The 20,493-nt window shown below is 38.9% G+C and overlaps 1 protein-coding gene across 3 annotated transcripts in view; it reads left to right on the forward strand.

Moving 5' to 3' along the window:
- The first annotated feature begins 274 nt into the window (after positions 1 to 274).
- Positions 275 to 20,493, forward strand: part of BTRC (beta-transducin repeat containing E3 ubiquitin protein ligase) — a 182,240-nt gene continuing 162,021 nt past the window's right edge. For 2 of the 3 annotated variants that reach the window (XM_052660780.1, XM_052660783.1), the window contains exon 1: positions 275 to 398. In XM_052660780.1, the coding sequence (XP_052516740.1) occupies positions 351 to 398 (48 nt within the window). In that variant the 5' untranslated portion in view covers positions 275 to 350. Of the gene's footprint in view, positions 399 to 425; positions 436 to 20,493 lie in introns of those variants that run through there. The other variant, XM_052660782.1, reaches the window with a different exon arrangement.

The following is a 20,493-nucleotide window of genomic DNA, read 5'->3' on the forward strand; positions in this document are numbered from 1 at the left end:
GGCCGCAAACTACGATTCCCATACGCTGATTTTCTCTACTTGACGGTCAGTCGTCTAGATTTGGCTTGGGAGACACCGCGACACTACCGCAGTGAACTGCGGGAGTTGCAGTTCGTAGTGTGGCGTCACTTTTTTGCTTCAGGAAGCTCCAGAACCACAAATCCCGTGAGCCAGCGGGCAACACGCATGCGCAAAGGACACCTTGTCCTCCTTGGCCCCCCTGTCAGTGCCTGAGAGGTAAGAGGGCGGAGGAAAGGAAGAGGAGGCGGGATCCGGGCGCTGCGTTGGCTGCGGCCTGGCATCAAGGGGGCGGCCCCGGCGGAGTGCAGACCCAGTGGCCCCTGGCGATTATGGACCCGGCCGAGGCGGTGCTGCAGGAAAAAGCGCTCAAGTTTATGGTGAGGAGAAGGTGCAGGCCGGGGAACTGTGCAGGCGGTGCGTTGGCGGCGTCTCTGAGGCTCGGGCCTGGGCTGCCTGCCCGTTGGAGGAGGGCGCAGCGAGACCCTGGGCCGAGGCCGGCGGCGGGGGCGGCTGGAGGGACGGGACGGGAGCTTCTGGGAGGTAGGAGGGGTTGCGGAGAGGACCCGGGGGTGGGGGCAGCAGCTCCGCCATCTTGTGGATGAGAGGCCAAGTGACAGCGGGAGCTTAATCGGGGAGGGGTCTCTGGGGCGCGCGGGGCCCTGGAGAGTAAGGGGCTTAGGGACAGTTACTGAAGAGCTGAGGAGGCGAGGAGGAGAGACGCCGTGAGGCCGCTGGCAGGGCCTTGCCGGTGTGAGGGTTACGGGTGAGGCCCTGGAGAAGAGGTGCATTCAGTAGTAGGGAAGGGGAACGCTGGACAGTGGGAGGAAAGATACTGGGAGTGGGAGGAGGGTGGGAAAAACGGGCAAGGCTGGATGTGGATGGATCTAAGGTAGAGCAGAAAGAGGACTGGTGGGAGACTTACAGTCTTGTAGAGTGAGGTGGGAGAGATAGCCTTCAGGGTACAATCCCAGCTTGGCCAAACAAACTAATGTTGGCAAACTCTGGAAAGAACTAGGCCTTACTTAGGAAGGAAAGGACTGGGGACGGGGATCTCGCGCTGTGATGACAGTCTTTGGGAAAGGGAAGAGGTTGAATAGATGCCAGAGTTACAGGTATCAGGAAAGGGTATACATCCTCTAGTTTGAAAGAAGACAGAAGAGGTTCACTGGTTAGGGAAACCTAGGTACAGGAAATCAGGGGCAAAATTAATATCTAATAGTGTAAAACAAAACTTGATGCGATATCGTAGAGACAGTAAAATGTGGAGATCAGGTGCAGTATCACTTTCTGGGAATGGAAAGGCTATGCAGATTAGCATCCAAAGACCCATAAGAAGTAATAAGATCACTGGAGAAATTCAGGAGATAAAAGGGGTAATGCAGATGGTGGAGAATAATAGGAAATGTCAGGGTTAGTAGTTACTTAGGACTTTTAGGTTGAAGCACAGTATGAACTTGAATTTTGTGGGTGTGTTTCAATCCTTTGGAGTCTAGTTCTTTAACTTTGTATCATGGTTTTCTTTTTTTGATATGTGTATGTTTAGCAAATGTGTATAGCTATTTGATGCATTTAATCTGATGCTTCATTTGTATATCCCAGATATAAAACCAGACTTCGTGGTTACAGCTAAAGAATGATGGGATGCATAGACTTCTTTCTGTCTTAACTGGTGTCCATAGGGACCATTGATATTATTTTACAGTCTATTTGCTTTTTCAGAAGTAATTGTAACCTGTCACTCCAAATCTTTATTTCTTTTGTTAGATAGTTGTTGTTTTGTCTCCTTGGCCTTAGATACCAAAACAAATCTAAACAAACCATGGACACTAACCTAATTGAATTTAGGCTTTAAACTGCTGCATTTACAAGAATATAATTTAAGAGTCTGGTCAAATTTACTGTAACTTTATTTATTTTGTATTAGTGCTTTCTAAAACGCCTAACTAAAGTTCAAGTGTATCTTTAACAGAATACTATTAGACCTGAAGAAAGTTCTTGAGTTTCTGCCCACTGTTGAAATTCTAAAATATTAAGAGGCTTCAGAATTGTTTTGGACTTCAGAAGTGAGACGAAGTTGCTTTGTGTGTACAAGCCAGCTTCTAGATTTAAGTAAGAAAAGTGACAGCTGCTTATTTTTGTTTTGTCCTAATCTTGACACGTGTCAGATTTATGCAATAATGTGGTTTTAACAGATCATAAAGGGACCTTATGAGATCATCTTCTTTACTCCCTGATAGACCTCAGCCTAGGAACATTTTCAACCAATTGATCTCTACTTTGTACCAGTGAGTTGTTTTGATAATGGTCTCCTGATTGAGTTAAAGTTGGAGCTAGAGATGGCCATGAGTAGTTTGAAGCTTTTGGGACACCACACGTTATTAAATGTTGAGTCAGTTTCCATAAGGAGAAACCAATTTTTCTTCAATTTTAGTTACTTTCGTTTTTGACCTTGCCTGCTGTTATGGCTGCTGTTTGCGAGAAGGCCAGCTGGAAAAGGGTCACCAAGAATGACACCTTAATAACTGCAACAGAATGGAGAGTTAAAGATTTGGCATTCTTTTTCAGCTCAGTGCTGTGCTTAGTTGCTCAGTTGTATCTGATTCTTTGAGACCCCTTGGATTATAGCCCGCCAGGTTCCTCTGTCCATGGGGATTCTCCAGGCAAGAATTCTGAAGTGGGTTGCCATTTCCTTCTCCAGGGGATCTTCTCAACCCAGGGATTGAACCCAGGTCTCCCGCATTGCAGGTGCATCCTTTACCGTCTGAGCCACCAGGGAAGCCCTTTTCACCTCAGTAACAGTCTTATTATGAATTTAAGTCACAACCTGCCTTTGGTCCCATTTACCCTGTTATGTTTGTTTACTTAGTCATTTGAGATAGGAAGATACTTTATTTGTGCTTGCACCTGGTAATTAATGCACAGTACACATGGAAAAGACTATCCTTTTAATCATATTGAAATTTTTATATAGTATTTGGCTTTATTTCGTCCTTATCCTTTCCCTCAATTCTGAGGTGTGAATGGCAATTTTTGTATAGGATGCCCTGATTTCTACAGTTTAAGAAAATATAAAATTTTGTTTAAAATAGCATGAAATGGATATTTTATGAGTTTTGCTCATTACTGGATTGATGTAGTAATTTGATTAATTTTTATAATAAAACCTTATCAGTGAGACCGATTCAGATTTGACCATAATTCATACATGGTCTAGACTTAAACTTTGTCTTTGAATATCTGTACTATATCTATATCTGTCTCTCCGTCTGTATTTTATCTATTTATATGACAAGTTGAGGGATGGATTTGAAATTTATTTTTAAATGGACAGGATAAACTGGTCTCAGGATCTTAGAACTAGGAAAATTCGACACATGGATGAAATAATTTCAGGATGTATAAAATAGTTTTTTTATTGATAGATAAGTGAAACAGTGTAAAGGTTAACTTGCTGTGTAACAAACATAAATCTTTCGTTGATTGGTGCATTTTCTGTTTTGCCTAGTGTTGGCTGGAATGTTCAAAATGGCCACAATCTCTCATGGCTGGCCCAAAATGGCCAGTTTCTCACGGCCAGCCACTGTCTGTGAGTTCAGCTAGCAATAAGGCCTTCTTGTCCTCCTTTCTCCACATGGCCTTCTTTTGGATTTCCTTAAAGCATGGTGTCTGGGTTCTAAGAAGGGGAGCATTCCAGGAGATAAGAAAGAAGCCAGCCAATTTTCTTAAGTCCTAGGTTTGGAAGTTGAGAATGTTGCTCTTGGTCAGAGACAGTAAAAGCCGGCCCAGAGTCAGAGGGAGGGAAAATAATCTCTCCCTGTAGACAAAAAGAGTAGCATGCATGAACAGAGAGAGGGAAATTTCTGGGGGCCAGGACCTTTTGAGACTGGCTACCATAGATGCTGTTCTAGTTGGACGCTCAGGCTGAAAAAACAGATGGGATCAGCCACATTTGTGGCTATTAACACTTGGAATGCTTTGGAGACATCTCATTTTTGAGATAAGCTTCTTAAAAAACTATCGTGATCTCCTGCATAACTTGTCTTAATAATGTTACTGTAGAGATAATACTGGATGAGTTGATATGATTCAGGAACTTTTATTTGCTTGAGAACCATATATATCTAAAAACAAGAAATTGCATTTTAAAATAAGTATTCAGATTTTTCACTGTGATGGACTTTTCTTTAAATCAGTGAGATTGATTACCAGCTGATTGGATAACATTTGAAGCTAGTTCTTAGTTTGTCAGAGTTTCTGTATATTAATATCTCTTGCATACATGCTCAGCAACTCTTTGCGACCCCATGGACTTCAGCCCACCAGTCTTTTCTGTCCATGAAATTTTCCAGGAAAGAAGACTGGAATGAGGATCTTCTTGGCCTAGGGATCAAGCTCGCATCTGCTGTGTCACTTGCATTGGCAAGTGGATTCTTACCTGTGTTCAATTTAAATTAGCCTTCAGTTTCTTTTCTGAATACTCTTATATAGGCATTGGAGTATGAAATTACAAATTAATGATAATTCTTTGTGTTCATTTTCTTGATTCATGTTTGTGATAGATGTAGTAAGTTACTGGAAGTGAATTATTAAATGTGGAGTAAAAATTCTACTTTGAATGATTGCCAGAAAATTTTTATTGCTAAATTAGAAAGTGAACTTTCAAAGGAGACTACTTATTATTCTATATTATTTATGTATTGTTTAAATCCTTAAAGAAGGAAGCATTTAAGAATTTTTTTCCCTTTCTAGAGGGAGATGAGACATGATGTAAGATCTTGATCATGTATAGATAAAATTACTTGTGGTAAATGGCATTACAACTTACAAAAAGAATGAATAAAGAAAAAATGATCTTTGTGGTATTAAAATATTTGAGATACCATGTGCTTTCTAGCAATATTTTAATACAGTGTGAAAGTGCTTTCTAAATGTTTATAATAAGAATTCATTGTGGATGAAGTAGAAAATATTTGCCAGTGTTTAACAGTCTTGGTCACTATAAAGAAAACTGCCTTCTTAATAAATCAAATTCATCATCCTAACATCAGCAGTGGAGGAGGGAGACCATCTCTATGGGAAGGGTCCACCTGATCTTACCACTTCAACTAGTATTCTAGATTCACCTTGTGCCGAGGGAATTATCGTTGGATAATTTCCTTTAGTTTTCCGAAGTCTGATTGAAACTAAGCTAGAACATTTTATACAAGACTCAGAGATAGCAACAGTGGACTAGATACTGAGAGTAATGTTGAACTAAGAATGTGATTTGTTCTCTGGGGCACTAACCACCATGGTTCCTGGATTGCCTTTTTACGTGGCCAGGGTGGGGATGTGGAGCAGAGGAGCAAAAGTCACAGAACTGAGTTGGAATTTCTTCTTGATTTCTTTCTCCTTTCTGAGATTTGGCTCTCCTTTCAGGTACACTTGTTTTCCTATTCCCAGGCTTGTGACCTGATTCTGTCTGTGTCAATTATAGGATAAACACGGTAGAAGGTGGGAGGGTTTTGTTTATTTATTTTTCTTTGTTTTTGAAAAATATGATCAGCCATGAATAGCTAATATGTATTTATTTAGTGTTTACTAGTTTTACTAGTTTAGTGTTTACTACTATGCTAAATTCTTTACATATACTGTTGTTTAATTTAATCCTCCCAATAATTCTGTAAGATAGATTCAGTATTATTGTTGCTCCCATATTTGGATAAGGAAACTGATTCCAGAGAGGTTAAGTAACTTGTGCAAAGTCACTCTGCTTAGCAAGAAGCCTGAGATCAAATCCTGGCAGTCTGACTTGAGACCTACACTGTATTTCATCCTTGAGGCTCAGAGAAACAGTGGAATATGATGGCATATTTCTTTGCTGGCCAAATGGGCCAGAGTGGAGAATTACTGTCCAGATTTATATACACATTTTCTAATGATTTGAACTATTAGGAAATGAAGTTGCCACAGTATCATTGTATCGATTGGCTATTGCTGAGTGATAAAACCCCACAATATGTCACGGCAGTATAATGATAGATATTTATTCTCAAGAACATGTGGGTTTGCTGAACATTGGATGACATAGGCTGAATTTTGTTGGGTTTCTCTGGATTTGGCTGCTCACTCAGGACTGTTTCACATATTTTTCTGAGACTGAGACTGAAGAGACAGTGACTTCCCAGGCTGAGCTGTCCTCATAGCTATAGTAGAGACGCAAGAGAGCAAGACCACTGGTTCAGATTCCTTTCAATCATTGGTTGTATGGTACCTGCTGATATTCCGTTAACCAAAGTAAGTTACAAGGTCAAGTGAGGAGATGGGAAAGTATATGCTGCCCATAGAAGGAGTGGAAGAGAGAGCAACTTGCACAGTAATCTACTCTAGTAATAATAATCTATAATAATCTAATATACTCAATTTGTAGAAGAATGGTAAAATGCTTACTCTTACTACTGTGTGGGTGCTATTCTGACTTTCTCATTTTGGTTGCTGAATGACACCTAATGCAGCATGTCTCTCTGTATTATGTTGTGTAGAAAAAGAGGTGTTAAAGAAATAATCAGAATCTTGACTTTAATCCACAGTGATAACCTGAAAAGTTCATCAATATCACAATAATATTTTTCTGTACTTGGGAAAGATAAGGTTGATGTGTCTCCAACAGCATTTGTAACAGAAGTTGAACTGTAACAGAATTTGAACCAAGGTCATACATAGTGCCTTAGCAACTCCCTTGGTGTTAGGTTTAGAGGTCTTAATAACCCCTTCTCTGCACCTAAACTTAGGGCTGCAAGGATATTTTCTGATGTCTGGGAGACTTTCAGGTCTTCTCTGAAAAATTATGGAAACAGAATTGTAGCGTGTGGATAATGTTTTTGCAGCATGGATGCATAAATCCTTGTACCTCTCAGGAAGTATGGCACTAAACTGTTAATGTGGTTACTTGTGAAATGGTGGATTAAAAAGCATTACTTGGGTGGTTTTTCTTTTTCCTATGTTCCTTAATGTTTTCTACATTTTTGAAAGTGAGTATGTATTGTTTTTAATCAGATAAATTAAAATTTAATATATTTAATGTTTATGTTTAAACTTTTAAAAATGTATATATTTATAAAACAAGTACCCCAAATGAAGACCTGCACTTGGTCATGGAGTGCAGTGTAGCAGGTATACTGGCCAGTGGACTGGCAGTGATGGCTTGAATAGACATCTCACTCACCTCATTTTGTTAACTGAAAAGTCTTAACTATTAGACTTGCCTATTTAAAAAGGATCTTTCTCTCTCCCATTCCATCCTCCCAAGTTCATTTTAAATTGTAAACTGCCATGAATAATGTTAACACAATTGATAAATTATATTACTTAAACTGCTGTATATATCTAAAGTTTTCACTGGAAGTTTAGCTCTGTGGTTCTCAATTGTGTTGGAGCACTGCATTTTCCTGTTCAGAAGTACTTGGCAAAATTAGTGGACAACTGGAAATGAGGCCATGGCAGTTGGCCTGCACCATGATTTGATAAAAATATAAACATAATCTGAGTGCAAAACATTATGTTACGTGTGGAGGGAGGCGGTTATGGGGGCAGGAGGAGATGAAGACACAAAGTTAAGTAAAACTTCTGTCTTCTCTAGAACTTCACAGTTGGTTGAGAAGACAGCCATTTATAAATCTCTCTTAAGGCAGACTTTGGTAAGTGCCAAAGTAGAGGTGCAAAGTGCTATAGAATTTAAGGGAGGGGAAATTAGCCTTAACTGGAAAGAGCTTTGGAAGGTTTGAAGAAGAAAGCTTCATATTGGGTCTTGTGAAATATATAGATTTTGCAGACTTGTTTCTGAAGTGGCTGTTCCAAGAACAGGGATTAGTTTGGGTAAAGGCCAGAAGATCAGGAGATGGTCAGCACAATGAGTAGATACACATGATTTGAACATAAGGTGCATAGCAGACAAGAAGGCAAAGATAGACTGGGAGGCTAGGGAGTTTAGATTGAATCCAGTTTGTATTCAAGAATAACATTCTAGTGTACTTGGTATATGTCTGTATAAGGTTTTACTGAAGTAAAATAAATATACTTTTTAAACAAATCATAGGTATACAGTCCATTGAATTTTTACACAGTGGTCACTTCTGCATAACAATTATCTAACACCTATAGATTAGTTTTTGCCTTTACTGATATTTAACTTCATAGAAGTAGAATCTTTCCAGTGTATATACTAGTCTGGCATCTTTTGTCCCTCATAAGGAGATTCATTCAGGTTACTGTAAGTGTATGTTCATTCTTGTTGCTGTGTAGTACTCTGATGTGTTAATTCAGTTCAGTTATTTAGCCATTCTCTTGTTGATGGACGTTTGGGTTATTTCCAGTTTTTGGCTACTGTGAGTAATCTTGTACATGTCTTTTCTTGAAAATATGTACATATTTCTGTTGGGTATATACCTAGAAGTGGAATTGCTGGGTCATAGGGTATTTTTATCTTTAATAGATTCTGTGAGTTTTTTTCATTTAATACTTTCTGCAGCACCACATCGGAGAAGGCAATGGCAACCCACTCCAGTACTCTTGCCTGGAAAATCCCATGGATGGAGGAGCCTGGTGGGCTACAGTCCATGGGGTCGCTAGGAGTCAGACACGACTGAGCGATTTCACTTTCACCTTTCACTTTTATGCATTGGAGAAGGAAATGGCAACCCACTCCAGTGTTCTTGCCTGGAGAATCCCAGGGACGAGGGAGCCTGGTGGGCTGCCGTCTATGGGGTCGCACAGTCAGACACGACTGAAGCGACTTCACAGCAGCAGCAGCACCACCACCACCATATGACAGTTCCAGTTGCTGTACATTCTTGTAACATTCACTTGCTATTGTCTCTCTTCACTTCAGCCATACTAGTAGGTGAATGATACTGTCAGACTTTTAATTTGCATTTCCTTAATAGCTACTGTAATCAAGTACCTAAAAAACTACTTAAGAAGGTTCTTAACATTTTTACATTTATTGACTGTTTAGATATCCTCTTTTGGGTCTATTCAGGGCTTGGTCTTTCTTTTTATTTTTTAATTGCCTTTTTCTTATTGATCTGTTCCCTATATTCTGGAAAATACAGTACAGATCTTTCATCAAATATATGGTTCTTTTGTGGGAAAACAGTGTATTTTGTCTTCAAATTTTTTGATTTAAGAAATCAGTAAAAAAAAAAAGTCGCAAGATTTTGTGACTACAAAATACCTACACAGGATTCACAGAATTACCAATTTTTTCTGCTGTCCCACCAGTGCTTGAAAAAGTTGCACCCCACTGTTAGCACTGTCATTTTATAAATGAAAAAAGGAGCTTTTAATGTCATAGAAATAGAAAACACATAATCTCAGAGTAAAGGAAACTCTTTGAGGTAGGGAGAATAATGCCCCATCCCCTGAGCCCCCATACACAACAGTTGAATCCCAAGAACCTGTGAATACGTTAAATTACAGGGCAAAGGGGATTTAACAGATGAAATTTGGTTGCTAATCAGCTGACTTAATTTTTTTGCAATACCACGTGGCATGCGGGATCTTAGTTCAGTTCGTCGACCAGGGATCCAACCTGTGCCCCCACCTGCAGTGGAAGAGTCTTAACCACTGGACTGCCAGGGAAGTCCCTCAGCTGACTTTAAAACAGGGAGATTATCCTGGATAATCCAGATTGGACCCAGTGTAATCACAAGGGACCCTAAATATGTAAGAGGGAGGCTAAAGAAGAGGTCAGAGTGATGATATGTGAGAACACAATCCATTGCTGCTGATTTTGAAGAGGGGGTAAGAGAACCATGAGCCAAGGAATGTGAGCAGCCTCTTGAAGCAGGAAAGGATAAACTAAGCCTCCAGACAAGAACATAGGCCTGCTGAGGCCTTGATTTTGGGCTCAGAGACCCATTTCAGACCAAAACTATAGGACCGTCAAAAATTACTGTTGCTTTAAGCCACTCAGTGTGTGGTAATGTTTTACTGCAGCCATGGTGAACTAGTGGGGCTTCCCTGATGGCTCAGCGGTCAGAGAATCTGCCTGCAGTGCAGGAGACACTGGTTCAATCCTGGGTTGGGAAGATCCCCAGGAGGGGGAAATGGCAACACACTCCATTATTCTTGCTCAAAAAGTCCCATGGACAGAGCTGTGAACTACAGTCCATGGGGTCACAAAGAGTCAGACACAACTGAGCGACTAAGTGTACGCATGTGCGAACACACACACACACGCACACACGGCAAACTAATACATATTTGATAGTTACCCTAATTGGAGTGTGTGTATACACACTCCATATATGTATACATACATATAATATCACTATCTTTATTTTTAGTGTTTGCTAACTACCATTGCAGTTCATTCTCTTTCTCCTAATTTTTTATTTTGAATCAACTCAGAATTACAGAAGAGTTTAAAGTACAACACAAATGACATTTTTTCCTGAACCATTTGAGAGTAAGTTGTCACATTATCACCAAATGCTTAATGTATGTTTTCTGCAAACAAGGACATTCTTTATAACACAGCCATCAAAATTCGGAAATTAATGTATTTCTGAATTAATTGCAGATCTAACCCCTTAGACTCCATTCAAACTTTGCCAGTTATTCTAATAATGTTCTTTGTAACAAAAGGATCTAATCCAGAATCACATATTGAATTTAGTTGTCATGTCTTAGTCTCCTTCAGTCTTGGAACAGTTCCTGTCTTCTTTACCTGCCATGACTGTGGCGCTTTTGAAGATTATAGGCCATTTTGTAGAATGATCCCTCGATTTGGGTTTATCTGATGCTGTTTCCTTATGATTAAATTTGGGTCCTGTATTTCTGTCAGAAATACCACAGAAGTGTTGGCTTTGTTTTACTGATTGCCTCCTTTCCGGTGACACATAATGTTTGTTTGTCTTGTGACTTTTTTTACTTGATTAAAGTGGCTTCTGCCAGTTTCTTCTTTAAAGATGTTTTTCTCTTTATAGTAAGTATATTATGGGAAAAGTACTTTGAAACCATGTAACTATCTTATTCTTCATCAGATTTTCAACCTATTTCCAACAGAATGGGTTTATGAATTCTTGTTTTATTTGATGGGTTATAATACTGTCATTATTTCTTTTGACAAATTGTTCCCTGTTTGGCCAGTGAGAGTGCTTTCAAACTGTTTTCTTTGTCTTTTTGATGTAATTCTATCATTCTTTGAGCATGTCATTGTTTTCTGATATAAGATATTTTAGGCTTACCTTGTACTTTTTTTTGCCCCAGCCGTGAAATCAGCGTTTTCTCTCTCTCTCTCTCTCTTTTTTCCCCCTGGTTTCTTTTAGTAGAGAATGATATACAGAAGTCAGTGTCTGGGTGTTAGGTATATACACTGCTGTGGGAATGTCACTGCTTCCAAGTCCTCTCACTGGACAGAGGTAGGGAATATATGTATGTGTAAAGATGCATACACACACATGTGCACACACATTTATATTGCTTTTTAAATTTTATCTATATATTTATTTAAAACCACGAATTCACATGGATATCTCCAAATTTAGTCTAACACAACAGGGTTCATTCAATAATTTCCTTTCTATAATTGTAACTCCCTTTTATGCTAGTAAGTTGGCTCTCATTATCCTCAACATATTTTCCTAATCTCCTCTGTATGTGACCAATCTCTTCTGTTGCTGCTGTTACTGACACCCATCATGTGAATGCCATCCTTACCTTATCAGGCTCCAAAATCCTATATTAGGCTGCTGTCCCTAGCTCCCTGTTTGAACACCTTTCTGATTTCAGGCTCTGGTACTGTGCACTGAGTTGTTCTCCTCACTCCATTTGGACTCTAGCACCCTGTGCAGGGCTACCAAGGCTGCCATATTCCTGTGTAGACATTTTCTTTATCTTGCTGGGCTTCTGACATCCTTCTGTAGGTCACTGCAGATTCCACCATCCCATCCTATGAACCTAACTAAACTGAATAGATTTTTCATTTTGCAAAACTGACACTCTGTACCCATTAAACAGCTCTCCATTCCCTTTCCTCCAGTTTGTGGCAATCACCATTCTACTTTGTTTCTGTAAATTTCACTATTCTAGATACCTCATTTATGTGGAATCATGCAGTATTTGCCTTTTTGTGACTGGTTTGTTTTTCTTAGCATTATATCATACATGTTAAGGCATGTGTCAGAATTTCCTTCCTTTTTAAGGCTGAATAATATTCTATTGTATGTATACATCACATTTTGTTTGTCCATTTATCTTTTGTCAAATACTTGGGATACTTTCACCCTTTGGCTATCTGTGAATAATGCTGCCATGAACATGGGTCTACAAATACCTTTTCAAGACCCTGAAATGCTTTATTTTACCTTTTACATTTAGATCTACAGTCTGTCTGGAATTCTTGTGGTTGGTATGAGGTAGAAGACAGAATTCTGTTTTGTTTTGTTTTTCCTCTGTTGCATTGCAGAGTTACTTTTGTCATATATTACCTGTCTCTATATGTGTGTGGGCTGTTTCCAGGACTTTTCTGCTCCAATGGTCTATTTATCCTTGTGCCAGTATCACACTTCCTTAATTACTCTATTTTTATACCAGTTCTTGATACTGGATATGGAATGTCCCTCCGCTTTTGCATGTCCATCTATATTGGAATCAACATAATATCCAAAACGTCCTCCTGTGACTTTCATTGGAATTTCACTGAATCTGTATGTAAGTTTGGGGAGAATTGAGATCTTAACATTATTGAGTTTTATAATCCATGAAAATGGTATATCTTTCTATTTTGGGGATCTGTAATTTCTCTTTGGGGGTCTTTTACACCCTTTGGTAGACATATTCCTAGGTGTTTGGTGTTTTTAGATGCTATTTTTTTAATTTAATTTTCTGTTTTTGCAGAGTGTAAAATTTTTTAAAATCTGAAGTCCATGGCCTCCATTCAATATAAACACATGGGAGTACTTTTTTCTGAAAGGTCTATACTTTACATCTGAATCTGATTCCTACTGGGGGCAATACAGCAAAGAAAATTAGAAGACCACTTTAGTTATTTGACTTAGAGTGGATTAGACTAGGAACACAGAGCAAACAGTCAAGGAAGCTACCTGAAGGCTATGTAATAGTCTAGGCAAGAAGCTGTGTGGGCTTAAGCCAGGGCAGTCAATATGGAAAGAAGGAAAGATATTCAAGGAATATTCTGGAGATAGAATGAATAAGGTTGCCTGGAGTAGGATAGGAGAAAAGAAAAAAAAGAGAAGAATAAAATAAGACTTGTTTCAAGCAGTGTTAGTTGCTCAGTTTTGTGCTACTCTTTGCGACCCCATGGACTATGTAGCCATTCCTTTGTGCAGGGGATCTTCCCGATCCAGGGATTGAACCTGGGTCTCCTGCACTTTAGGCGGATTCTTTACTGTCTGAGCCACCAGGAAAGTCTTCATTTCAGGTATATTTAGGGCAGTTAGTTAAAGGGAAGGTTGGGCTTCCCAGGTAGCTCAGACAGTAAACAGTCTGTCTGCAATGCAGGAAACCTGGCTTCGATCCCTGGGTTGAGAAGATCCCCTGGAGAAGGAAATAGCAACCTACTCCAATATTCTTTGCCTGGAGAATCCCATGGACAGAGGAGCCTGGCGGACACAGCTGAGCAACTACCACTTTCACTTGCCGTAGCAGTAGGTATGGCAAAACAGGTATTTGGTGGGTAAAAATATTGGAGTAGCCCTTTATTTTTTAATAATGAGACTAAATTTAAGATATTCACATAGATAAAAATGGGCAAAATAATACAATTGCTGGGATTTAGAAGGTAGAACGTTGAATGATGGGGTTTACTAGATGCTGTTCTATACTCTTCTGAGTATATGAAATTTTCCATAAGAAGAAGTAAGAAAAGAAAGATGTATCTAAATAGAACTGAAGTTCTCTGAACCACCTCTCAAATTCCTATATGATAGAAAGATCAGGATTCATCTAAATGTCGTGTAAGTTCATAATCATTGTCTGTTGTACTGAGAATAACATTTTAAATCAAAGTCAGCCAGATAAGGATGCACAAAGCTACAGAAGCTTTACTTGTTGAGGTAGGCCAAGTGCTTGGATATAGCTAGGAGCTGAGGAAAGGAAATTTAGCCAGGTACATGGAACATGGTACCTGTGGGCCATTGAAGCAGATCTGGGGACCCAGGGAAGTTTATAAGGGCAGGATATAATTTCAGAGGGGAAGAATAGTGACAAGGAATCTGGGTATAGATAGTCTGCTATCTGGGTATAGACAGCATCAGTGAGTACTGAAAAGAGGCAGCAAGTCCCCCGTTTCAAGGTTGGGCTCAAAAATAGAACTGGAATACCCAGCAAGGAACTGAAGAAGTTGGCCTTCTCATTAGTGCCCACTGCAGTAGCACTATACTTTATTAAGCATAACAATTATCTGGAGAGCATGTTAATATGTAGTGCAGATTCTCAGCTCCTCTTCCATCCGCTTTTGTAGGCCTCAAGAATGTGCATGTTTAACAGGCATCTCAGTGTTTCTGATAGAGGTATTTCTCTGATCACATTTTGACAAAACGTCTAGACCACTGTGTCCTGTCCAGTGTATCAACACAGAGGCAGTAGGGGAAATATTGTGACTACAACCAGCATAAAAGGTGAAGCCTTGTACATGGGGAATATAGCAGGAAGCAGCTGAGCTAACTGGATTCAAGTGTGGAGGCAGATGGTAATTATTCTGTAGTTTAGTTCAGTTCAGTCACTCAGTGGTATCTGACTCTTTGCGACCTCATGGACTGCAGCATGCCAGGCCTCCTTGTCCATCACCAGCTCCCGGAGCTTGCTCAAACTCATGTCCATTAAGTCGGTGATGCCATCCAACCATTTCATCCTCTGTTGTCCCCTTCTCCTCCTGCCTTCAATCTTTCCCAGCATCAGGGTCTTTTCAAATGAATAGTTCTTTGCATCAGGTGGCCAAAGTGTTGGAGTTTCAGCTTCGGCATCAGTCCTTCCAATGAATATTCAGGACTGATTTCCTTTAGGATTGACTGGTTGGAACTCCTTACCATCCAAGGGATTCTCAAGAATCTTCTCCAACACCACAGTTCAAAAGCATCAATTCTTTGGCACTCAGCTTTCCTTATAGTCTAACTCTCACATCCATACATCACTACTGGAAAAACCAGAGCTTTGACTAGACGGACCTTTGTTGGCAAAGTAATGTCTCTGCTTTTGAATATGCTGTCTAGGTTGGTCACACCTTTTCTTCCAAGGAGCAAGCGTCTCTTAACTTCATGGCTGCAGTCACCTCTGCAGTGATTTTGGAGCCCCCCAAATAAAGTCTGTTACTGTTTGCATCTTTTCCACATCTATTTGCCATGAAGTGATGGGACCAGATGCCATGATCTTCGTTTTCTGAATGTTGAGTTTTAAGACAACTTTTTCACTCTCCTCTTTCACTTTCGTCAAGAGGCTCTTTAGTTCCTCTTCGCTTTGTGCCATAATGGTGCTGTCATCTGCATATCTGAGGTTATTGATATTCCTCCCAGCAATCTTGATTCCAGCTTGTGCTTTATCCAGTCCAGCATTTCTCATGATGTACTCTGCATATAGGTTAAATAAGTAGGATGACAGTATACAGCCTTGACGTACTCCTTTCCCAATTTGGAACCAGTCTATTGTTCCGTGTCCAGTTCTAACTGTTGCTTCCTGACCTGCATACAGATTTCTCAAGAGGCAGGACGGGTGGTCTGATATTCCCATCTCTTTCAGAATTTTCCACAGTTTGTGGTGATCCACACAGTCTAAAGCTTTGACATAGTCAATAAAGCAGAAATAGATGTTTTTCTGGAAGTCTCTTGCTTTTTCGATGATCCAGTGATGTTGGCAACCTGATCTCTGGTTCTTCTGCCGTTTCTAAATCCAGCTTGAACGTCTGGAAGTTCATGGTTCACGTACTATTGAAGCCTAGCTTGGAGAATCTTAAGCATTACTTCACTAGTGTGTGAGATGAGTGCAATTGTGTGGTAGTTTGAGCATTCTTTGGCATTGCCCTTCTTTGGGATTGGAATGAAAACTGACCTTTTCCAATTATGTCAGTTGAATCTCAATAAAACTGGAAAAAAAGAGTGAAGACAGAATGAGACAAACTTCATGGTGGAGGCTTGAAATCTTTTTGAATTCTAATTGATTAGTAATAAGTTGGCTTCTAAAAATAATTTACTTCTGGGTACTGTTTGCAGCTGGAGTAGTTGGTGAACCATAATGAAAGAAAAATTAGCAAGGTAATACTGTTTATAAGAGTTATATCTAGTAGAAGAACAATGGCAACATCCTCAAACGTGGCTGTTCTAGCAATGTTAAAATCACATCACAATAAACTGGTTGTAGATCATTCTAACATTACTTTTATTGTTAATATTCTATGACCCTATCACATGTGAAGATAAATGACAACAGACTACTTCAACAACTGTTTTATACAGTTCTTGAGATAACATCTTGAGGTAATGTCAAGGAATGAAGGAAGAAATTTGAGGAATCACTGAAGTGTTCCTTAAAGCACTAGACATAACTGAATGGTAGGGAAATTTATGATGAAAGATTAGTCTCTTGTACAGTTACATAGATCGGAGTTATTCTTTTGAGCAGAGTCCTCAGGTTGAGGACAGAGCCACAGGCTTGCTGGGTAGTGAGAAATTTTGTCTGAAAATGCCCTTTTATCTTCATCCCTTGGATTATAAGCACCATCAGCCACAGCATCTTTAAAATAGAGGAAGATGTATAATTGGATACAAGCAAAGGAGTAAATGTGAAGGGACTTTCTAGGGCTTAAGGATATGGTGGTGGTGATACTTTCACCACAAAACTCTAACACATAATAATTCACAGACTCCCAAGGTTTGTTGACTATACATTCTACCCCATTCCATTTTACTGTTTTAACATGCATATATATATTCATGTCTGCTGTGTATGGCCAAAGAACATTTTTGGTCTTAGTTCTTTCTTTAAAAAAATTAACACTTAGTAAAATTAACTTTTTTTTTAGCGTACAGGTCTCAAAATTTGAACTCATGTAGATTCGTATATATTCATATAACCACTACTGTCAGGATATACAACAGCTCCATCATTTCCCCCAAAACTCCCTTGTACTATCTCCCCATCTCCCTAATTCCTGGAAACTGTAATCTGTTCTACCTCATTTTAGTTTTATTTTTTTGAGAATGCCATTTAATTGGAATCATACAATATATAATCTTCTGGTACTGACTTCTTTTACTCAGCATAATGCCTTTTTGATGATTCATCTAGACTGTTGTGTGTATCGATAGTTCATTTCTTTTTATTGCTTAGTAGTAGTCATCAGTGGCACCCCACTCCAGTACTCTTGCCTGGAAAATCCCATGGACAGAGGAGCCTGGTAGGCTGCAGTCCATGGGATCTCGAAGAGTCAGACATGACTGAGCGACTTCACTTTCATGCATTGGAGAAGGAAATGGCAACCCGCTCCAGTGTTCTTGCCTGGAGAATCCCAGGGACGGGGGAGCCTGGTGGGCTGCTGTCTATGGGGTCGCACAGAGTCGGACACAATTGAAGCAATTTAGCAGCAGCAGTTCATTGAATGGATTGTACCACATTTTGTTTATCCATCTGTTGAAGGACATTTGGGTTGTTTCCAGGTCTTGGTTATTATAAATAGAACTGCTGTTAATTTTTTGAACATAAATTTTAATTTGTCTGGGGTAAATTTGGAGGGGAATTGCTGGGTCATATGGTTAGTGTTTGTTTAGCTTTGTAAGAAACTGCCAAGCTGTTTTCCAGAGTGGCTGTAGCATTTTGCAGTACCACAAGCAGTATATGAGAATTCTAGCTCTGCATCCTTGCCAGCATTTGGAATTTGTTTTAACCATTCCAACAGGTATATAGTAGTATCTTTCTGTGGTTTTAATTTACATTTCCCTAGTGCATGCCTCAGTTCTTTTATTTATTTATTTATTTATTTATGTATTTATTTGGCTATGGCAGGTCTTAGTTGTGGCATGCAGGATCTTAGTTCCCAACCAGGAACCAACTTGTGCCCCTTGCAGTGGAAGTGTGAAGTCTAGCTACTGAAACACCAGAGACGTCCCTACCCTATACTTTTAAAAAATAAAGCAAAGTAAGTGATAAACAGTCATGATGATCATGATCATTATCAATCATTATCAGTAAAGAGATTTACTGATCTCTTGTTCTTGGTATAATTTTGAAAAACTTGCTTATTCAGGGAAATAATTTAGATAATGGAAAGGAGGTCATTTCCTTAGTAATGTATTTGTTTGGCCCCCTTCTACTTTTTTTCTCCTTTCTTCATAAATCATCCCAAGCAGAAGTTTGTATTATAAGAAACAAACCAGATGATTGCTAGTTAAATGTTTAGTATTTTAATAATCTTATTTATGTATTATTTTTGGTTATACTGGGTCTTCGTTGCTGCTCCTAGGCTTTTCTCTAGTTGCAGCTAATGTTCATTGTGCTGCTCAGGCTTCTCATTGTGGTGGCCTCTCGTTGTGGAGCACAGGCTCTAGATATCCGGGCTTCAGTAGTTGCAACATGTGGGCTTAGTAGTGGGAGCTTGTAGGCTCTAGAGCCCATGCTGAGTTGCTCCGTGGCATGCAGACTCTTCCCGGACCAGGGCTCGAATCCATGTCCCCTGCATTGGCAGGCAGATTCTTATCCACTGTACTACCAGGGAAGTCCCTAAATGTTCAGTGTTTTCATTAGTTATTAGCTTAAGGTCAAATTTATTTAATGAGTAAATGTGGAAGAGTTACTTTCTTTACACTTTGAATACATGCTTACTGATCATTGACATGCCACTCCCATTTTATGAAGCTGGAATGTAATTTCTTTATTTTTTAATGACCATATATGTTTATAATTATTGAATCTTTGTTTTGATATTAGGTGAGTCAGTACTTTACTTTGATACCAAATCCTCAGTTAGGAAATAGCCTCCTGATTAGAACTTGTTTTCCTAGGAAAATATAGTCCATTTGCAAGCAGTTTCTAGTAAGATATGCTGCAAAAATAGTCAAGTAGTGACTCAGGTTTAGTGTTGAGTGTAACTGAGAAAAGATGACTTAAGTAGAGGGACATTGACACATCTGTTTTTCAAACTGCAGTTAATTATAGTGATAGTTTATAAGATCTACTTCATTGTCTCCTGGAATCTTGCTTAACTTTACAAATTTTACATGATTTAGGTTAGAAATGGACAGTTTAAAAGTCAAATGAATTAATCGAAAAGAATCTTGCCTTATCAAATCATGCTTCTAAAGGTTTTTCATACCCTCCAATCATGTTAGGTGTGACATTTTGAAAATAAAGAATGATTGTTTCATTTTTTATCAGAGTTTGAGAATAGAAACTCCTTTTATGCAGGTATGTATCATCTTTGATTATACGGTAGTCTTCTGGATATCTCCCTCTACTTGACGCATACCAGCTGCATCAATAAATTGTGTGATCCTTGATGTGTTTGTATGTGGTCATGTTAAGAAGTGTTTCTTAAGTATTCTTAAATGTGTTTTACCAATATTTTATGGAAAAATACTCATAATCTTTTGAAAGCATTCATGCTAAAAAGAATTAGAAATGGATATTTATCTCATTTGGAACTCATTCTCTTTCAATGTATCTTTAAAGTGTAGGTATGAATAAGAATTCATACAATAGGATCAACTGAGACTTTGATTTAAAATTATACAAATTGTATATGGAAGCCTGCATAAGATGCTACATATTGTTTTTTTTCTAAAGAAGCTTCTTTAAATGGTTCTGTTAAGTGTAGGAATGTTCTGATGATTATCTTTTTAATTAAAATGAGAAATCTTTGTTTAAAGTGGCATTCTTTTTTTACGGCCTGTTACAGTCTCTGTAACAATCATTTCTTAAGTCTGAACGTTTTATTTCCAGGAATCCATTTATATAAAACTATGTTTAGACTTAATTAAGGAACGATTCTTACAAAGCTTGTAAATAGCCAGGAAAAAAGGGACCGAAGATAAAACTGACATTCACATTTAACAGAATGATTGTTACAAGGTATGTAATAAGCTATAAAAATACAATAAATCTCTTTTTATAAGAGTTCATATTTTTTGATCCTTGTTTTCAAGGGTATTTAAGGAAAGCTCTGCAAAGTGACATCTGTTTTGCTGAATGGACTAGTGAGAACTTCTTTTGTTTCTAACTGATAATGCAGGACTTCTACCTGTCTTTGTGTGCTTTCTTTGAAATACATTCTAATCAGTTAAGATGGGTATGTAAATTTTATATTGTGCAATAGTGAAAACAAGACCTAGTTCTCATCTCACTTATACTACTTTCTAGAAATCAGAAAAAAATTTGGGCAAGTTACTTAACCTCTGAGTCTCGTTTTCCTCATCTGGAAATCAGTGATAATAATTCTCTTCCTGCTTCAAAAAGCTGTAGTGAGGACTAGGTAAAATTACACACAGT

The sequence above is a fragment of the Budorcas taxicolor genome, chromosome 23 (assembly GCF_023091745.1).
Source record: "Budorcas taxicolor isolate Tak-1 chromosome 23, Takin1.1, whole genome shotgun sequence".
Taxonomy (NCBI): domain Eukaryota; kingdom Metazoa; phylum Chordata; class Mammalia; order Artiodactyla; family Bovidae; genus Budorcas; species Budorcas taxicolor.